General features: G+C 47.7%; 1 protein-coding gene across 4 annotated transcripts in view; it reads left to right on the plus strand.

The window, feature by feature from the left end:
- Nucleotides 1-18,072, plus strand: part of LOC142590442 (uncharacterized) — a 66,346-nt gene extending 48,274 nt beyond the window's left edge. For all 4 annotated transcript variants that reach the window (XM_075702566.1, XM_075702563.1, XM_075702565.1 and 1 more), the window contains one exon: nt 16,124-18,072. In XM_075702566.1, the coding sequence (XP_075558681.1) occupies nt 16,124-17,367 (1,244 nt within the window). In that variant the 3' untranslated portion in view covers nt 17,368-18,072. The remainder of the gene's footprint in view (nt 1-16,123) is intronic.
- Nucleotides 18,073-18,374: the final 302 nt, after the last annotated feature.

Consider the following 18,374-nt stretch of genomic DNA (forward strand, 5'->3'; position numbering starts at 1 on the left):
AATTACACAGAATTTTACACTGATGGCTCTAAAACACGACAATACATAGGTGTTGGAATCATAACAAAAAATTTGGAATATAGCATTCGAATAAATAATCGTTATTCAGTCTATACTGCTGAAGATTATGCTATATGGATGGCAGTAAAAAAATTTACCACCGACAAGCAGATGAATGCTATAATATATACCGATTCGCTGAGCACACTCAGAGCTCTAAACCTTAACTCCGTGTTTGAACCCCTGCTTGGCGATATCTTAAACATTGTGGCCTATAATAAATACGGAAGAACCATACGATTCTGCTGGGTCCCAAGCCATATTGGGATACCAAGGGATGAAGCAGCAGATAGATGCGCATTCAATGCAGCGCAAGAAGGCATAAGACAACGCTTCCACAAGAGACAGTATCCAAGTGATTCATAAGGCCCTGGCATCAAAGTGGCAACTAGAATGGGACTTTTGCATAAATAACAAGTTACACACAATAAAACCCTTGCTTGGCGAGTAGAAGTCATGCAGTCACCAGCAACGCTTCTATGAGGTGATCCTATGCAGACTCCGAATTGGGAATACACATCTGACGCACAATTTTCTACTTCAAAACCAAAACCCGCTAACTTGCGAGAAGTGCCATGAACCACTTGCAGTAATGCACATTATGATGACATGTCCACATACTGAAGCAGAGAGACGGAAGCTTTTACAGAATCTCTATAACTTACACATACCTTTACACCCCGCCTCAATATTCGGAGATGATCCGCTAGTGCCCTTCACTGACTTGTTGACCTTTCTAGAAGAAACCGGTTTTTGTACAGACTATAATGTAATGCAGCTTTCGTTGCTTGAACGTTTCATTTCTTAATATTATTACGATATCATCGAGCGATGCTCCAGGGACGTCGCCGGGAGAACGACGACGAAGTGGGTCTGTGCCCTTCGCGCGGGCGAGTGTCGGCCTGGTGGCCTGGCTCCAGTGTAAATACCCTGTATATAGCCTCTTTCATCTGTGTTTTTCCGCATGGAACATTCTGGTGGAGGTCAGCGATCCCCGTCCTCACCACGGAACTCCGGAGGGGTCGGTACATCGAGCTTGTCACCATGCCTCCCGGTGACGAGACAGCCTCTGCAACGGCTTCGGCTTGTCCGACTGCTCCAATCATCACGGTTGCGCAACATCGCGACCCTGGTGTGTTCTCTTGCCTGGAGGGAGAGGACGTTGACGAATGGATCAAGCTCTATGAACACGCCAGTGCTAATAACAGCTGGGATCCAACGGTCATGCTCGCCAATGTCATCTTTTATCTCGGCGGCACCCCACGCGTGTGGCACCAAACGCATGACGACGAGATAAATAGTTGGGACAGTTTCAAAGAAAAGCTCAGGGAACTGTTCGGCGACCCCATTGGGCGCAAGGCTGCCGCGAGAAAGGCTCTTGCGTCTCGTGTTCAGACATCTACAGAGCCGTACGTTTCGTACATCCTCGAGTACGTCTTGGCTCTCTGCCGCAAAGCTGACGATACGATGTCTGAAGCAGATAAAGTGTCGCATGTGCTAAAAGGCATCGCCGACGATGCTTTCAATTTGCTTGTTTTCGGTCACGTCTCGACTATCGACGCCATCATCAAAGAATACCGTCGCCTTGGACAAGCTAAGAGCCGCCGTATCACACATCACATCACGCGGCTACCCAACACTGCTGCTACGTCGACATGTGAGGGTCGACCGCGTCAGACCACCCCCTGTGACTATGTAACCCGCATTGTTGCCGCGAGCTCGAGGCCGCCTGTTTGCCAGCTTTCTCCGCGACGCCTCCCGATCCACCAGAAACCACGATTGCGCTGATTCAGGCCTTCGTCAGACAGGAAATTGAGAACATGGGTCTCAACTCCGTGTGTTTATCGTCTCCACCCACGGTTTCCCAGTTCTCTAGCAGCCCTCCTCGTCCCCGGCAGTCCTTTTCTGCCACATCTCGCCGCAACTTGTCCGAATGGCGTACGCCTGATGACAGGCCGATCTTCTTCCACTGCTGTCGCATCGGCCACATCGCTCGTCACTGCCGCAACCGATTGCCACCACCTCCTCGGATATATACCGCTGCTCATTCCCGCCCCTTTGGACCTTCTGTTCCCTATACCAACCGCCATGAACCCATTGCCGCTGATGCTCCTGCACCGAACCTTCGCTGCAGTCGCTCTCCCTCACCTCGACGCCATGTCTCATTCGCCCTAACCCCGTCGCTTCTCTCTGCCACCTATCGCCTCCCGGATCCAGCCGGAAAACTAGGCACTGCAGCTTCTGCAGGTGAAGCTGCGTTGTCCACCCTGCCCTCAAATCCTCTGTTCACGTTACACACGAACCAAAACCTTCTTGACGTTGACGTCGATGGCTATCCTGTCACGGCACTCATAGATACAGGTGCGGATCTTTCTATTATGAGCGCTGAGTTCCGACGACGACTGAACAAGCTCCTCACCCCAGCGTCGGCACGCGTCCTCCGCGTTGCGGATGGCGGTACTGTGCCTGTCATCGGCATGTGTACGGCACATGTCAGCATCGCCGGCCGCCACACTCCTGTCCTCATCACCGTGATTGCTCGTTGCCCCCACGACCTCATTCTCGGCCTCGATTTTCTCTCCACCCGCCGTGGTTGCTCAGTAGCTATGGTGTTGGGCTGCTGAGCACGAGGTCGCGGGATTGAATCCCGGCCACGGCGGCCGCATTTCGGTGGGGGCGATATGCGAAAACTCCCGTGTACTTAGATTCAGGTGCACGTTAAAGAACCCCAGGTGGTCGAAATTTCCGGAGTCCCCCACTACGGCGTGCCTCATAATCAGAAAGTGGTTTTAGCACGTAAAACCCCATAATTTAATTTCTTTAATTTTCTCTCCGCGCATTCTGCTCTTATTGACTGCTCTTCCAGACCCGCCGTGGTTGCTCAGTGGCTATGGTGTTAGACTGCTGAGCACGAGGTCGCGGGATCGAATCCCGGCCGCGGCGGCCGCATTTCGATGGAGGCGAAATGCGAAAACACCCGTGTGCTTAGATTTAGGTGCACGTTAAAGAACCTCAGGTGGTCTAAATTTCCGGAGTCCTCCACTACGGCGTGCCTCATAATCAGAAAGTGGTTTTGGCACGTAAAACCCCATATATTATTGACTGCTCTTCCAGTACCCTTCGCCTTGAGTTGCCGATTCTCGCAGAACCTTCTGACACACCCCAGTGCCGCCTACCCCCCACCGGCTTTATTCACCTGCCGCCAAAATCAATAGCCTATATTGAACTCTTGTCTTCCCCACCAGTCCCTGATGGCGAGTACCTCGTCACTGCTCTGCCCGGCATTCCACTACAGTATGACGTTACCGTGCCTCACAGTATACTTACTATTGCTGCGAACTGCACTTTCATGTCTATCTTTAACTTTGCATTGGCAAAGCAAATTCTACCGCAAGGTATTTGCCCTGCCAACGTTGATGTCTCGGCGACCATCACGTGGCAACTTTATCGACCGATGCTTCTTGCGAGCTTAGCAGGCCCATCGTGCCAGCCTCGGCCGCCGATTCCAAGATACAGAAAATAGTTGCGACGGACCTGTCTGCTGCGCAGGCTGAAGACCTTTACCAACTATTGTCGTCCTACAGAGATATTTTCGACTTCGACGATCGCCCTTTAGGCCAGACGCTCGCAGTCAAGCATCGGATTCTTACTGGCGATGCTACTCCTATTCACCGACGACCGTATCGAGTTTCTGCGTCGGAACGCCGGGTAATTCAAAGTGAAGTCGACAAAATGCTAGACAAAAACATCATTGAGCCTTCTTCGAGTCCCTGGGCGTCACCTGTAGTGTTGGTTAAGAAGAAGGATGGCACGGGGCGCTTCTGTGTAGACTACCGCCATCTGAACAACATTACTAAGAAGGATGTCTACCCGCTCCCACGTATAGACGACGCCCTTGACTGCCTCCACGGTTCCAACTATTTCTCTTCTATTGATCTTCGTTCTGGATACTGGCAGATTGCTGTTGACGATATGGACAGAGGAAAAACCGCGTTCATTACGCCTGATGGCCTATACCAATTTAAAGTAATGCCGTTTGGATTATGCAATGCCCCTGCCACCTTTGAGCGTATGATGTACTCCTTGCTCCGTGGTTTCAAATGGTCCACATGTCTCTGCTACCTCGACGACGTCATCGTCTTCCCGCCCACGTTCCACACTCACCTTGAGCGTCTAACAGCTATACTTGATGTATTTCCAAAGGCGAAGCTGCAACTTAACTCGTCGAAATGTCGTTTCGGCCGCCGCCAAACTACTGTTCTGGGCCACCTTGTTGACGCTTCCGGAGTACAGCCTGATCCCGACAAAACTCGCGCTGTCCGAGATTTTCCGGTTCCGAAGACAGCCACAGACGTTCGAAGTTTTGTTGGGCTAGGCTCGTATTTTTGTCGTTTTGTTCAAGATTTTGCGGCAATTGCTAGACCTCTCACTAATCTTTGAAGAAAGGCGTACAATTCTCGTGGGGTACTGCAGAAACCGCCGCCTTCTCTCGTCTCGTCACTCTTCTCTCCTCAGCACCCATTCTCGCCCATTTCGACCCTGATGCCCCTACAGAATTGCGTACAGATGCCAGCGGTCATGGCGTAGGTGCCGTCTTAGCCCAGCGTCAGCGTGGCCAGGATCGCGTTATTGCTTATGCGAGCCGCCTCCTCACACCATCGGAGCGCAACTATTCCATTACGGAACAAGAATGCCTTGCTGTAGTCTGGGCGGTTGCGAAGTTCCATCCTTACCTCTACGGTCGCCCCTTTTCCGTAGTCACTGACCGTCATGCTCTCTGCTGGCTCTCATCGCTAAAAGATCCTACAGGCCGGCTTGGTCGATGGGCTTTGAGACTACAAGAATTTTCGTATTCCGTGGTCTACAAGTCTGGCCGCCTGCACCAAGACGCTGACAGCTTGTCGTGTTACCCTGTTGACGACCCTGACTCCTCCAATATTACCAGTGCTGCTTGTGTATTCTCTGTGTCGCAGCTGCTTCATTTCGCCGACGAGCAACGTCGTGTCGCCTACATCAGAGCACTCATCGACCGTTTTGAACACTCTCTGGCCGACGCCACTCTACACCTCTTCGTCCTCCGCGACGGTACTCTGTACCGTCGTAACCTTCATCCGGACGGCTCTGAGTTCCTACTTGTCATACCTAAACACCTCCGCTCAACCGTTCTAGAAGAGCTCCACGACGCACCAACGGCAGGACACCTCGGCGTATCTCGAACCTGTGACCGTGTATGGCGGCGTTTTTTCTGGCCGGGCCTTGCCCGTTCCGTACGACGTTACGTCGCCGCTTGTGAACTTTGCCAACGACGCAAGAAGCCTTCCCAGCCCCCCGCTGGTTACCTGCAGCCGCTCGACATCTCTGCCGAGCCCATCCATCGTGTCGGCTTAGACCTTCTCGGCCCATTTCCGGAATCTATATCAGGAAACAAGTGGGTTGCCGTCGCGGCAAACTACGCGACCCGCTACGCCGTAACCCGCGCTCTTCCGACCAGTTGCGCAACTGATGTTGCGGACTTCCTCCTGCATGATATCATTTTGATTCATGGTGCTCCGCGTCAATTGCTAACAGACCGTGGCCGTACGTTCTTAGCCAAAGTCATTGACGACATCATGCGTGCCTGCTCAATACAGCATAATTTTACCACCCTCTACCACCTTCAAACGAACGGCCACACTGAGCGTTTGAACCGCACCCTTACAGACATGCTATCTAAATACGCTTCAGATGACCACCGTGACTGGGACCAGGCTCTACCTTGCATTACATTTGCCTATAACTCTTCCCGTCTCGAAACTGCTGGCTTTTCGCCTTTTTACCTCTTGTATGGCCGTGAACCGACGCTACCACTGGACACTGTGCTTCCGTCCACCACAGCTTCAACTAGCGCTTATGCCCGTGATGCTATCGCCCATGCTGACCATGCTCGCCAACTTGCGCGCACTCGTCTACAAGTCTCTCAAAGCAAACAAAAGCAACGCTACGACTTCCGTCACCGTGATGTCCATTTTGTGCCCGGCGCCCTCGTGTTGCTTTGGTCACCATCGCGTAAAGTTGGCCTTTGTGAAAAACTGCTTTCCTGCTACACAGGCCCATATCGCGTGCTTCGCCAAGTAACGGAGTTCTCCTACGAAATCGCTCCAGACACGCCCACTACGTCCTCCGCTGTGACAACCACTGACATTGTCCACGTCGCCCGACTCAAAACCTTCAACTCTCCACGCGCCTTGGATATTTAACGGCACCGTGACGGCGCTTTTGCCGCCGGGGGGTAGTATTGCGATATCAACGACGACGAAGTGGGTCTGTGCCCTTGGCGCGGGCGAGTGTCGGCCTGGTTATCTGGCTCCTGGGTAAATACCCTGTATATAGCCTCTTTCATCTGTGTTTTTCCACACGTAACAATATATTGTGGCTGGCGCAGCATGGCCTTAGTCGCTCTTGCGCCATTAAACCCGAATTAACTAACCAGCTTGAATATGACGCGTTTATGGTCACTGCCTATGCTACTATACCCTTCCTCGTCAATGACCATTTCTCTCAACTAATCATGAATTCCTTCTATCATGCGGCAGTAATCAATTGTCGAATGGCGGTTTTCCACTTCCCACGTGGTCTGCGTGTCATACTTAGGCCCTATAATCACGATAACGAGGTTATGTTGCTTACAAAGATCTAGCATTGACTTCCCATTGTTGTTAGTATAGCCATATAGATCCTGTATGTGAGCATTCATGTCACCTAATGGAATAATTTGGGCACCATTCCCGAAATCCTTGATATTGGCATTTAGACATTCCACTAACTCTTGATTCTTCTCTCTGCAATTATTTTCAGTCCACAAGTTCGTTACGCCTGCAGCTAAGTTTTCTTTCCACTAATTGTACATGACAACCATAGATGCTCTTGACATTTTGAATTTATTTTCCATTTGGCTCCCTGATGGATGAGCGTTCCGAGTCCTTCTCCCTTTCTTTCAGATTTATTTCCTTTGCACCCTTCCCAACCATAATTCTCAATCACTGGCGGCTCTTTCGATTCTCTAATTGGTGTGTTTCTGTAACCGAATACACCCCTATTTGTTCTTTATTTAACTGCTCCTCAATCTCTACCCACGTCTCCTTTCTTCTGCCGGTCTGCATGTTTATGTAGCCTTTGCATGGCGAGCTCTCTTTCTTGTTTTCCTCCTTTTGCTTTTATTTTACAATTATGCTATTCCGAGGTTCCTTTAGGGGGACCTTTTTCATCACTACTTACACTGGCCTCCTGATCGTCCGTGGGCCCCTTAAGAATGCAACCGCACGACCAGCAAGTCGCCAGCTCACTTCTCCTCCAAGCCTGTGGTTGAAGTAGACCCCGTCTCGCTGGAAACCACCACACCTTTTCACTTCCCTGTTTACAACAGCGTGTCTACCAACCGGGAAAACCAGGAATTCTCAGGGATTTTGAGTAGTCTGGAAAAGCTCAGGGAATTTGTGCCTCTATCAGGGAAAATTTGCTGTAATTTTATTGAAAGGGTTGAAAGTCGTGGTAATGCTGGCTCGAGTAACAGACAGGAATCGTAATGAATCGTCATTGATTGTCTGTCGTCGGCTGGAGGAGTTGCCAGTGTACAGTCAACAACCGACTTTCCGGATTCCCGATAATTTGGATGGATTCGCGGCACCACCACGTAGCCCATAGAGTCAATGTATCAGAACGTCAAAAATTTCGGACGCAAGAACTCTTCGACGTCCGATTTTCCAGACGTTTTGCCTTAACCGCAGGTGCGAAACGGCGTTAATCAAAGCCACCACCGCTGCCATTTTGATTACCTCGCCGCCTCGTACCGGCGCTCTCGCATGCAGATCCGCTCGCAGCCGTAGCCACCACTGCAGAAACGCTAGGCCTAGCTGCTTCGACGTTCGCTATGAAGCTTCTTGCCATTGGGTGCCGTGTTTTTTATTGAAAGAATTCGCTGCTGTCAGCAATGGCACGGACTCCGCCTTTGTGGTCTTCGCGATTGGCTTAGAAGCTTGGAAAGCACAGTGCGTTGCATAATGCCGGTTCCCGAAAGTCAGCTTCGCCTCCGTACGGAAACGTTACTTGGTGAAGCATACGTAAAAGTATTGCAGTGAAGCATAACAAGCGTGGGAAGCGGCTATACCACCGGACACAGTATGTATTCCTTATACGCGCGTGCACCCGGTCTCCCCTGTCACAGTACGAGCACCGATATGCCTAATACGTGTACCGACAGGCCTTCAGAGCGTTTTCGAATGTGCCTATGGCGGTTTGAGCCCTTAAGGGCAGTAAATGACATGCATTTATTTTTTCCAACTGGCCTATTTTTCGGACGTTTTGGCGACCCCTAGGGAGTTCAGAAAATCGGACGTGGACTGTGCAATTGACCAAGATGATGCTTCAAATGGTCCGTGGGGCGAACGAGTGGCGGAAGGAGGACAAGAACAGAAAGGACCTATGCATTGAGGAAAGAACGGGAAAGCAAGCGTGCTGCCGCCGTTTTGAAGGAGCTTGAGCTCAAAAAACAATGTTGGTTGATTCCGAGATACAGGTGTCCCTCATCCAAGCCAAAATAAACTCTTTAAAGCAGTGAAACACAACACTGAGGCGTCATGCGCTGGCAGAGAGTATGTTAGGACAGTTGAGGTTGACTTACGAGCTGTTGAGAGAGAATCTAAATTGTGACAAAGTTCGGGCCTCATACCACTGAGCTTGCTATCAATTGATAGAAATAGCTCATATTCGAAAATATTTGCTTCTGTATGCATCTCCTTTTCATTCGTATTTGAGAATGTTTGACTCGATTTGCAATTTTTTTTCAAAGACGTTTTATTTGCTGTGCTTTTTACTAGCCCCTCCCGTCTATTCTCTTCTTGCATTACATAAACACTACTCCTTAGTATTCAAATTGAATTAAGTCGTTCTTTTTTAAAAGATTTTCATATGCTTACTAGAGAGTGACAGCGTCGGGTGATATGGTTTCAACCCGTCTTGACATAAAACATAGTTCTGAATCACTCTGGAAATCTTGCAAAGGCACTCAGGGAAAACCTGGAAAACTCAGGGAATTTGGAAATGTCAACTTGGTAGACATACTGTACAACGTCGAAACCTTTCTCTCGGCTCATAGTCCATACAGCCTCATTTGTAGCCACTATGGCTCTTTGTACGTTACTGTCACATACAGGCACATCCGGCACCGTGCGCACCACGATCTGCGCCTGTGAGGACAGCTGACGCAAGTCGTTTGCCTCCTTTGCCAACAGCTGGGCTAGTCCTGTCTTTTTTGTTTGGGACGTTATTTAGCCCACCAGTGACTACGACAAGGTCGCGTCCGTGGGCTATTCCCTCAAGCTTTGCTTTTGCTTCCTCCATGGCAGTGCCTAATGTCACTCTTGGAAATATCCCTACCGCCACTCTTTTTTCAGCTTTCACCCTCTCCACAGTTGCCTCTGAGCACCTAGCAGGTTTGAGTCACCGGCGATAATAATCCTTTCACTCTCTCCTACTGCCGAGGCCTCTCCCTGCTTCCATTTGTCATGCTTTTCTGGTCGTGGTGGTGGTAAACGTTATTGAAAGTGGGAAGGAGAAAGGGGGAGGTTTCTCTGTGGTTTGGACTTGACAAGAGGCATTGACCTCTGCGTTCCTGCTTTTCATTTGTGGTCGCATCAAGATAGGTGAAGCTCTTTCCAGGTACTCGCACCTTACTTTGCGTACCTTCCACGTGCTTTGTTGACACTCCCTCTCCTGTCATGTTGGCAGACTGTGTTGCATTGTCGCGACCATTCTTTTTCACGATGACGGCCCTGTGCAGCTTTTCTTCGGCGGCTTGGTCTTTTTTCCACCACCTTCTGTCCATCACACTCCAGCTCTTTTACCTGTTTCTCAAGCTCATCCTGGAAAGCCTCCATTTTGTCCAGCCTAGCATTGACATCAGAGTGTCTGGCGATTGACTTGACTTCCTCCCTGTTCTAATCCAGCCCCTTGTCTACCTTGGGGGACTCCCTGTACACTGCACGCTTTACCATCTTTCTTGCCATGTATTGCACTTCGTTTTTTCTAATACAAACACCGAAGCTTTCAGAGCATGTGCCTTCTAGCAAAGGCCTATACGCACAGAATCTAGATCCTTAAAATGCTGCAAAGTAGTTATCACCAATGATTTAGAAGTAATGAATGGCACACGGACTTAAGGTACGACATGTGTTCACACCTGCTCAAACACGCTCTCACTGTCCTACCAAAGCAGTACTACCGATACCAATGCACACAGACTGCAACCACTAATAGCTAATGGTATTGCGACTTCCAAACTACTATTTAAAAGCTACAAAGGCTAACGTCCCAAAACGGTTGCACGTGTTGAAACACGTTTCGCGAATGGGTGCTGTGGCTATCCTGCAGAACTAAATATACACAAAACACACACAAAAAAATACACAAAAAGAAAACGAGTCAGTTACTATTTAAAGGCTAAAAAAATCAGGAAATCAAAAACAGAAGCAAGCTCAAAGCATGTACAAAAAAACTCCATGTTTTCGTCGATGCCACGGGGCCCTGGAAAAACACGTCCATCCGCCGCAAACATCACTGACACCAGCAGGATGGAAGTGGTAACAGTGGTATACCAACTATGTCTCATTGAGTGGGGGGAGGGTCAAACCACAAACGATCTGTGCTCTCTTTCTCGCTCTCTATCTCTCTCTATGTATAATATATATATATATAGGTTTTCTTCAAAGTTCAGCACGCAGGACCCGACGTATATATATATATATATATATATATATATATATATATATATATATATATATATATATATATATATATATATATATATATACATACATACATACATAATATAATATATATGTATTGCGAATGACTATAACAACATGTGAAATTGTGTCGAAATGCTGCACTCAGTTATATTTCCAGTCGCCGACCGATTTCTCAGACTACAATGGGTGGGAAAAATGTCCGAATAAGACAACAGTCCGAAAAAACTTGTGAATGGGAAAAATGAACTTTATATTTGCGGATCAACATTGAAATAGTCACGGATTGTGTGTTGCCTCATTTTGCACTTCCGTGCGACGACATCCGCTTGTATTTGCGCGAGGGTCGACCTCTCGTCGTACACATTTGACAGCAACATCAGCGCACTGTTAATGTCCGATGTCGTTGGTTGAGGACAGCTGAAGCATCGGATCCGGAATCACTTTGAAGTGTAAGCACTTGTGTCACGACTTCGTGGTGAGTAGGCTCCGCGCACAGTTGAAGGTTCAGCAGCGCTAAAGCCAGCGTGCCTATTTGCTATCGTTGCTGGCTGAGCGGCCTTCCACGAATCAGCAAGCATGCAGACTGCCGTGAAGAGGTTCACGGTGTGCACTTTTTCGTTGTTGATGCACAGGATTGTGCGGTGAAGCAGACTAGCATGGTAGAGCGCTTTTAAGATTTTGTATCTCGCCCTGGCCCCTGGGGTGTAGCCCACTCGTGGTATTCGGGGGCAAAAATTCCAGCTGGATGGCCTGCAGATTGTCTGCAGCGCCATGGGCTGCACATTTGTCGACAAAAATCACCACTTGGCATTGCTGGGATCGAAACATTCCGTCCATGCGGCGCATGTAACCCTCGAATAATGATTGCGTAATCCATGCCTTTAAATTGCTCATGTACCATACTGGCAGGTTTCTGGGGCCCTTGAAGCACCTGGGGTTTTGCGACTTTCCAATCACAAGAAGTGGAATTTTCTCGGTACCGGTCGCGTTCGCACCGACCGTAACTGTAATTATTTCTTTGCTGAGCCGCCCTCCAGTACTTGGATCACCTGAGAAATACAGCAAACGGTCCAGCAGCATCCTAAAGAATAAAACCGTTTCATCGCAATTAAAAATGTCCTCAGGGCTGTAATTTTGCAGGACAAAGATCAAATCATTGCGGCAGTATTCTGCCACCACAACTTGCCTGGTTGACGGCTCCACTGTCACCGCACATCTTCTTAAAGGATACTCCATGCCTTTTGTTAAAGCTGCGGAGCCATCCGTCAGTGAACTTGAAGTTCTCAATGTTCATCTTGATGGCGAGATCTCTGGCCTTCTGTTCAAGCGTGTCACCAGAAACTGGAAAATTCTTTGACCGCACCCCTTTAAGCCCCAATTTAAATGCGTCTTCCAGATGCAAATGATCACCCTTGCGGTCCGTTTTTTTCTTTCGAGTGAATTCTCGAAGGCAGACAGTATCTTGCTCTTCTTTCGGATGTAATCTGAAACTGCTTGCTTGGACAGCTGGAACTGCTTCGCCACGTCAGCTTGCGTCCGTCCTTTCTACATGAGTTCAATAATCGCAGCATTCTTTTCCAAAGTTAAGGTGGTGTAGTTGCCGCGTTTCTTCTTTGCAAAGTTCGGCGGAGAGGCGTGAGGCGAGGCCATAGTGTCGAGAACACACAGCAAAAATTTACTTCCGAAAGGCGAGAATATCCCGGGAGACAAGCAGGCTGCACACAAGTGGCAATGGTAACCGTTCACGATGGATGGATGGATAAGGCTTAACCCTTGAAATTGGGTAGCGGCTCATGCCACCTAGCTGCGACACCAATCCAGTTGAAGCCACCAGCAGTTCCAAACAAGCCTCAAGCCAGCATAATTCAAAATGGTGGCATGCGGGGTGCCGGTTGAGCCCCAAAAGAGGAAGGCATAGGCGACGACTGTCTACGGCTTAGAGTGATTTACCTACAAAATACAGTTTGCGATGAATGGGAAGGGATGAGGGGCGAGGAGAAGGTTGATATCAACAAGTGACTGAGGCAGGGGTGCCCGTTATCCCCACTGCTGTTTATGATGTTCATGGTGAGGAGGGAAAGGGGCTAGAAGGAATAAATGTTAGGTTTAATCTCTCATACAAGCCGGCCGGTACAGTAGTAGAGCAGCAGCTTCCAGGTTTATTTTATGCGGACGACTTTGCGTTGCTAGCTAACACGCAAAGTGACATGCATTGTCTGGCCAATTCTGTGGACAGGAAGGCCATAAGTTAGGTCTGAAATGTAGTGTTCAAAAATGAGGTGCAATATTATTAATTGAAAACAGCGAACAGACAGTGACAATACACGGCCAGGAAATATCTTGCGTAAAAGAATATAAACACCTCGGTATACAGATAAATGAAGGCAATAAATATATGGAGACACAGGAAAAAAGAATAAAGTAATGGGGAAAAGAAATGCGGCCATAATGAAACACAGAGCACTAGGGAGACACAATAAGTGCGAGATGCTGTGGGGTATGTGGAAAGATCTAATGGTTCCACGACTTACATTTGGAAATGCGGTTGTTTGCTTGAAATCAGGGATACAGTGGGACTCGATTGGAACCAAAGGTCAGCAGGACGCCTCGCATCGGGCACTCACGGGAAGACTATAAATGAAGCTATCCAGGGTGACATGGGCTGGACAAGTTTTGAGGTGAGGGAAGCTCACAGACAAATTAATTGTGAATAACGACTGAGGAATATGGAAGAAAGTGAATAGACTGGGAGAGTGTTCAGGTGTTTGTACAAGAATAACATTGATTCATAGTGGAGGAAAAGAACTAGGAAGCTTACCAGCAAGTATGCGGCCTGTGTGGTGAGAGCACAGCAACAAAGAACATCAAGCGAAAAGTCAGAGGCTGAAATAATCTCATGGGTAGCGGCAATGAAAAAAACAAACCTACCATGAGTAACTACGTAAGAGGAAAAAACTAAATCAGAAAAGAAACAATTTATGATAACTCAAAGGGAAGCTCATTACATTTTGAAGCGAGATCAGAATGCCTTGGAACACGCACTTATATAAAGCGAGATATAAGAAGGAAGAAGCATGTGCTTGCTGCGGTACAGTAGGGAAACGATAGAGCGTGTTTTATATTAGAATGTGAAGACATCTTCCCAGTGGTTGACGTAGCCATCACTGGCCTCCTTGAAGCCCTTGGGTTCAGCAAGCGCAAGTGAAAAGTACACATGTCCGCAATAGAGATTAATAATAGGTGGTAGGAAAATTGGTGGAAGAAAAGTAGGGAAACGACAAAAAACGGAGACGTACAAAAGCAAAGTTCACAATAGGGGGTCAGAAAATTTGGTTGTGGGAAATCATTTTTTTTTTCTTTTTTAACCTGGGTAGGATATTAAGCAGTATAGTAGCAAGAGCTTGGTGGTGCAACCCACCGCCTCCTCTCCTTGCTGGAGCAAAGAGAGGAGGTGCCGCCGGTGAAAGGAATGGAGCATGGTATATTAGAATGTGAAGATATCTGCGCAGCGGTCGATTTAGGAATCACTAGCGTCCTTGAAGCCCTTGGGTTCATCAAGAGCAGGGGAAAAATAACCATGTCCGGAATGGAGCTTAGTAAAAGGCGACTTGAAGCTTGGAAAAAGTTAGGTAAACTAGAAACAACAAGGGCGTACAAAAACAAAGTTCACAATAGGGTTTCAGGAAGTTTGTTTATTGGAATTCATAGGTAGGACATTGGGCATTAAAATAGCAAGAGGTTGGTGGCGCAACCCACCGCCGTTCCAAAGTGTGTTGTACGGGAGCACTTTGGCGCCATTTCTGTGCCAGCACGGAGGAAGAAGTTGACGTTCGTGTGTGTCTCACTCTGTCAGTTTTTCTGTCTGTGGCTGCCTTGTGTTAGTGGCCCTTTTCCAAACGCCGTACCCATGTTGCTGAGACGAACATGCCTGTTAAATTATATATATATATATATGTGTGTATATAAGCACCCTCGCTGCAACCGAGGGGCAAGTTGGGCACGGTATGAAACTAGTGTGGGTGTCATTCCTTCGGAGCCATCGATGGTTCTTGGTGCCTACCTTCGCAAATACTACAATACCTTCACTTGCTAGTATGTTAAAATCCACTGCGCTTTGCAAAGGGAGCATACCATTCCTTGTCCGTTCCAGCAATCATTTGCCAATATTTTGTGAATGCAGAGCACAAGGAGCAGAGCGCACTCCAAAAGAAGTTGCCGTATTTTTGCACCTCTAAGCTGCACCAAACATCGTAAAAAATTTACTGTAAGGTCAGGATCGGGGTGTGAATTACTGGAATTTGGATTTGAAGTTTCGCTCAATGAAAACACAGCGTGCGCTGCCACAAAGCCACACGTCAGGGCAAGGTTCTCGAGTACTCACACTTTCGCTATCTCTTGGGGTATTCCATCCTTTTTCCACCCCTGTGCGTTGAAGCTCCCTTCTCTCCTGCATGGTCGGTAATTTTCCTCCTGTGTGTGTCGCCGTTTTGCAGTTAGTGAATAGTGCACATGGTGCTAGCAAAGTTGAACTTAGGTCACGATAAGCCGTGCTCAACGGCCCAGCTCCCGTCTCCGGAAACAGTAAAGCAGAGTCATTGGCTGAAGATACGACACGCACAACTGGTTTATCCCCAAATGGATGCTGTTTTGTAAACATCTGGGGGTTGCGTATGCAGTTGTTACCATGGGTTATAGACGCATATTATTCTTTTTTTCTTTCTGGGCTGTTCTGAAAAGATGCGGGTTGTAGGTGTTGGCCGGTTATATGAGGAAAACTGCGGCATTTCCTAGCCGGCTCCTTGACCACACATTGCCAAAGTTCAATGTGTGGTCAAGAGGAAACTCACTGATGAAGTCTCGTATAAAACAAATTTATTGTGCCAGCGAATCATAACAAATTTTGCAAGTGCCTAGTGTGGTTACCGGACGTCAAGTGATCATTGAGGATATGAGAGCAGGCTTGGTCAAAGCATTGTTGAAGTGTTCTCTAAGGGTCATAGGAGAGAGTAGTCAAACACTCCACATGCTGTCACTTTGTAATTCTTTAGCTTTCTGAAAAATCCCTTTTATAAGTAGACTTCACAAACAGGGTCATGAAGCATTCAAATGCAGAAATATTGAGTAAATAAAAATGACCATTAGTTCTTTGTTTCATCATACTTAAGGTCACCCTGAAGATCTCCCAAATCAAATGAACAAGATAGCTTGTCATTAAAGTTAGCATCTGTGTTCGTTTTTGGCATTTCCTAAAAACTCTTATTTACTTCTTTTTATTTTTGCAGCATCGGGGCCTTCAATTTTTGCGTCACCTGCCAAATTTGACAACTCAAAGCAAGGATGCCTCCACCGATGTCAGCTATGTGACTATGTGGCTGATGAACTATTTCTTCTGGAAGCACATGCCAGCATCCATACTGGCGAGAAGCCATTTCATTGCCCTTCATGCTCTCGGAGCTTCTCACACAAGTGTTATCTGAATGTCCATCTGCGGACTCACACAGGCGAGAAGCCATTTGACTGCCCTTCATGCTCTCGGAGCTTCTCACTAAAGACCCACTTGAAAGACCACCTGCGCACCCACACAGGCGAGAAGCCATTTGGCTGCCCTTCATGCACTCGGAGCTTCTCACGGAAGAGCGGCCTGAAAGCCCACCTGTGCACCCACACAGGCGAGAAGCCATATCAATGCCCTTCATGCTCTCAGAGCTTCTCAATCAAGGGTCTCCTGAAAGCCCACCTGCGCACCCACACAGGCGAGAAGCCATATCAGTGCCCTTCATGCTCTCGGGGCTTCGCACGAAAAAAAGACGTGAAAATTCACCTGCGGACTCACACAGGCGAGAAGCCATTTCACTGCCCTTCATGCTCTCGGAGCTTCTCACAAAAGGGCAGCCTGAAAGCCCACCTGCGCACCCACACAGGCGAGAAACCATTTGACTGCCCTTCATGCACTCGGAGCTTCTCACAGAAGAGCGGCCTGAAAGCCCACCTGCGCACCCACACAGGCGAGAAGCCACATCAGTGCCCTTCATGCTCTCAGAGCTTCTCACAGAAGAGCAGCCTGAAAGCCCACCTGCGCACCCACACAGGCGAGAAGCCATATCAGTGCCCTTCATGCTCTCGGGGCTTCTCACGAAAAAAAGACGTGAAAATCCACCTGCGCACCCACACAGGCGAGAAGCCATTTGACTGCCCTTCATGCTCTCAGAGCTTCTCACTAAAGGCCCACCTGAAAGCCCACCTGCGCACCCACACAGGCGAGAAGCCATTTGACTGCCCTTCATGCACTCGGAGCTTCTCACAGAAGAGCGGCCTGAAAGCCCACCTGCGCACCCACAGAACCGAGAAGCCATTTCATTGCCCTTCATGCCCTCGGAGGTTTTCATTGAAGAATGCCCTGAATGTACACCAGCGTGTTCATACAGGTGACCGGCCATACAGTTGCCCCGTCTGCTACAGGTCCTTTACGCGGTCTCATCACTTGAGCGCACATAAGAGAGCACATCACCACACTAGTGTAGGGTAGGTCAACAACCACGTTGAACTAGAGTGACTATTAAAAATTACGGACGCGTTGCATGTTGCATAGTGTTCTGCTGCATGAGTTAGCAAAAGTGTTTCCATGTGCTCTTAAATGGTCCCTGAAAGAAACACTTTTTTTGGGTCACAATCTTTTCTCTAGATCTTTTCTGAGTATGTCATAGGACATAGAGCAAAAGAACTGATGAAAACTGACCGACACAAAGCTGTTACAACCGAGAAAATATTAAAGATACAATTAAAACTCGATATTACGAAGACAGTAAAATTAGCTGTTTGCTTTGCTACGTTGTGACTTTTCATTATTTGAAAAGTATTCAATATTTGTTTCGATCTCAAAAATTACTCTTTGCATGCCCCTACAAAATATGCATGTTCATTGTAATACTTATTACATTACAGATGTCTGTATAATCTACTTTCTAAGTTCTGTATTTTTTTTCCGCATTGTGTTTAGGTGCATATGAACTTGTTTTGTTAGACCTATTCATGTATTTATTGCCTCTAGGTTCTTGTGTGCATGGTTCATCCTGGAGAGTCTTTTCCGATTCTACTCGCACCACATTTGATAGATTGGCGCATTTTAAGAGCAATTGAATGTTTCATATTTTTTTCCATGATACAAACAGTGCAGCCAGCACTTTCCATTGTCTGTTTCATCAGAGCACCAAATAAATGCCTGTGTTGAGTATTCAGTGTCTGTTCTCGGTATTTCAGTATAGTTATGTAATATGGCTATGCTATCATTTTATTGTATCGAACGACGCGAGAGAAGTTCAGTGACGATAGTTGGAAGTTCATTATTAGCACAGAAGGCACTTGTAATTAATATACATGAGTAATTTTTCTTGAGTTTCGCATGCCTAATTAATTCCTGCATTTTATTTCAACTAATGTATTAGCATTTCTAAAACACTAGTGCGACATATATCTGCAGGAATATTTGTATAAAATTTACACTTTGAATCAAGCATACAATAATACCTTCACTGT

The sequence above is a fragment of the Dermacentor variabilis genome, chromosome 8 (assembly GCF_050947875.1).
Source record: "Dermacentor variabilis isolate Ectoservices chromosome 8, ASM5094787v1, whole genome shotgun sequence".
Classification (NCBI taxonomy): Eukaryota; Metazoa; Arthropoda; class Arachnida; order Ixodida; family Ixodidae; genus Dermacentor; species Dermacentor variabilis.